Source organism: Ascidiella aspersa, chromosome 5 (genome assembly GCF_963924565.1).
Source record: "Ascidiella aspersa chromosome 5, kaAscAspe10.2, whole genome shotgun sequence".
Classification (NCBI taxonomy): domain Eukaryota; kingdom Metazoa; phylum Chordata; class Ascidiacea; order Phlebobranchia; family Ascidiidae; genus Ascidiella; species Ascidiella aspersa.
In genome coordinates this window covers 15574224-15576997 of record NC_139451.1, presented here as the reverse complement: position 1 = coordinate 15576997, position 2774 = coordinate 15574224, and the positions used below count along the sequence as shown (strand labels likewise).

The 2774-nt window shown below is 45.5% G+C and overlaps 1 protein-coding gene across 1 annotated transcript; it reads right to left on the bottom strand.

The window, feature by feature from the left end:
- Positions 1-227: 227 nt before the first annotated feature.
- LOC146145088 (uncharacterized) lies at positions 228-2544 on the bottom strand. Its single transcript, XM_083390481.1, has one exon. The coding sequence runs from the start codon at positions 2286-2288 to the stop codon at positions 228-230; it is 2061 nt and encodes a 686-aa protein (XP_083246607.1). The 5' UTR covers positions 2289-2544.
- Between the last annotated feature and the right edge of the window lie 230 nt (positions 2545-2774).

The following is a 2774-nucleotide window of genomic DNA, read 5'->3' as shown; positions in this document are numbered from 1 at the left end:
TTTCAAGCTGCGGCAACTCAAATGAACAGCTGAAGGCTGTCTGTTTTGTAAACAAAGTTTGAACGAATATTTTTCTTGGTCGCTCGGACCCTTTGTGACACAAATAAATTTCAGGCGTACATTGATGAAATGTGATACATCGAATCATAGATTCATGGCGATAAATTTCATGCACAATTCGGTAAGCTTAGCGTTTGGCTTTAAAGTTATTGTTAGCAAACGTTAGTTTAGGCCTCTGTGTCGCTGTTCGCGCTGTCAGAGATCGAATTTGTCAACGGTCTTGCCGCCGACTGTAGGTTAGGGGTGGGGGTTTGGGTAGGGTTATTTGTGTCGTTTTGTAAGGGTGGCATATTCGGGTCTCTCCTAGCAATATTGCGTAGGCGACTGCGCCACTCTGAGATGCGAATCCGCATGTTCGCCATTCGTTGTTCGAACGGGTTGTTAGGGAAACGCTGTTGAAGCCTTTCTGATAGAGCTGCGATGGTCAGTTTCATTCCCCAAATGCACGCTTGAATTACAAGGAAGCAAATTATTCCCTGTATCCAAGGGCTTGATATAGATGATATCATGCTTATCAGCGCGTTGTCTAGAACTTTTGCAAGATAGCTGAGTTTTGCGCCTGTTCCGCCTGACGACGTGGTGTTTGCCAGGTCGGTGAAGTAAGCTTTCATTGTTTCAGCAATATGACGTGATTCCTCTATGGAGTTCACGAGAGTGCTGAGGTCGGTTGAACTCGAAGACATTGAAGCAAAAGTGTGGAGCGTGTCCACGTAGTCTTGAGCTGTGAAGTTCAACGCAATTTTTGCGAAATGCATTATTAGCGTTGTCGTTGGGGCGTTTTCGTATTCCAACGTGTAGTTCTTGAAGATGTAAAGAACTCCTTGTATGACAAATTTTTGTACTCTGTTCGGAACGTAATCTTCGAGGGCTTCCACTTGGTCGTATGCAAAGCCATCGTAACCTAGCTGTGCTGTTCGAGTGGTACCATCGGGGTGACGATAACTTATCAGCGGACGCCTCGCGAACCTGCCGTTGTATGTCAGAGAAGTGATCAGTTTCCCATCTATTGTTCGGCAAGAAAGTTGGCTGATTGTGTCCGAATTTGATAGCCCCGCTGAGTTTGTGTCCTTCATGGTTGAAAGAACCTCGCTGGGGTAGACGCGTGAAAGCATCTTTAATGTCATAGTTGCACTTCGTTTTATCTGACACTCGAGCAAATTGATTTCGCTTACTATTCGTGTCAGCTGTGATTCGACGTTGTCCTGTAGGTTATTGAGCGCTCGACCCACAGGAGAGTATCGATCCAGTGTAAAGTTTTGTGGGGGTTGAAAGTCTTTCGTTGGGATTTTGCAGCGTTGTGGGGCGAAAATTAGTCCGCCCAGGTCACAGAAAGCTGTGGGAACTCGAAGGCATCTCAATGTATTTTCATCACACAGGTTCCACGTGTGTAACGAAATGGCGAGGCTTCGGAATTCCAAACGGAAAAGCTTCTTTTGAGTGTTGAAGTGGAGAAGCATCTTTTCTTCTCCGATGGTTGTTAGTTTCGGGCATCCGATGTTTTGCGGAACTTCCCAAATGAACCGATGTGTTCCAGATAAGCAATTGCCTTTTGCAACGTGGCAATCTTGTAGTGAAGTTAGTGTGCTGCTTATCCTTTTCTTTATTGGGTCGTATAAAATTGTCACTTGTGTCAAAATTGCGTTCTGTACTGTTCCGGTGGATTTGATTGGCCAGACGTATCGGAAATTTGGTTTGTTATTTGTCAACCACTGGTTGGGCGTTTTCTGCGTTAGATGTCCAAATTTAGTCTGTTTTGTTCTTGACCATTCTTGACAAAGATTCCTGCTTGGTGCTGCTTTGAAAGCGGTGTGTTGTTCTTTGGTCTTGGCGCCAAAGAAATTCAAGACAGTTGAGTAGGTTGTTACTGTTTGTTGACAGCTGTATGCAGTTAGTTGTTGAAGATGCAAGTCCGGATTGTAAACTTTTGCTGAGCAATGCTTGATTGACCCTGTTTCGTGATAGACGCATTGCTCTGGCGTCTTGATGACGTAATCTTGTGAGATTTGAGCCTTATTGCAAAGGCGTAGATTTGTTAGCTGTATGGGGGTTGCTAACGGCAAGAATAGTATATACAATATCAACAGTACGAACGAAAAATTAGTCTGTTTGCGTGATGCGTTAATCACGGTATCTGGCTGGGAGGCGGATGTTTCGTCCTCTTGCAGTAGTCCGTTCCGTCTCAGGTGGCGTTTCAGTGTCTTCATCTTCGGAGACATCTGTTGAAACATCGTTAGGTGACGGTTGTGTTGGAACAGTTAGAATAGCGTAAGCGGTTTTCAAGCGGTCAATGGAAACGTTATCAGGTTTTCCATTTTTGTCAAGCTTGAAGTACTTGTCGCTTCTGTCAAGAACTTTGTATGGCCCGTCATAGAGTGGGGCCAGGCTTGGTTTTGAAGCGTCGTTCCTCACGTAGACGTGTTTGCAGGTCATCAATGCCTTGTCGACGTAGTTGGGCCTTTTATTTCGCGGCCGTGTCGGCTTGTATCGCTGTTTGTCCATGTAGGAGCGAATTTTGCAAAGAATACTTCCTGCTGTTGCCTCGCTTTCTGGCGGCGTAGTGGCAAAAACGTCATTGGGCAATTTCAGTGTTTGGCCGTAGAGAAGTTCTGCTGGCGAGCACTGTAAATCCTCTTTCCACGTTGATCGCAATTGCAGCATAATGAGCGGCAGGTTGTAGTACCAGTCCTCTGCTGAAGTCTGTGCTCTTAGACACG

What these genes read in the sequence shown, in the direction of transcription:
- LOC146145088 (XM_083390481.1), bottom strand. Translation starts at nt 2,288, where the DNA reads ATGTTTCAACAGATGTCTCCGAAGATGAAGACACTGAAACGCCACCTG.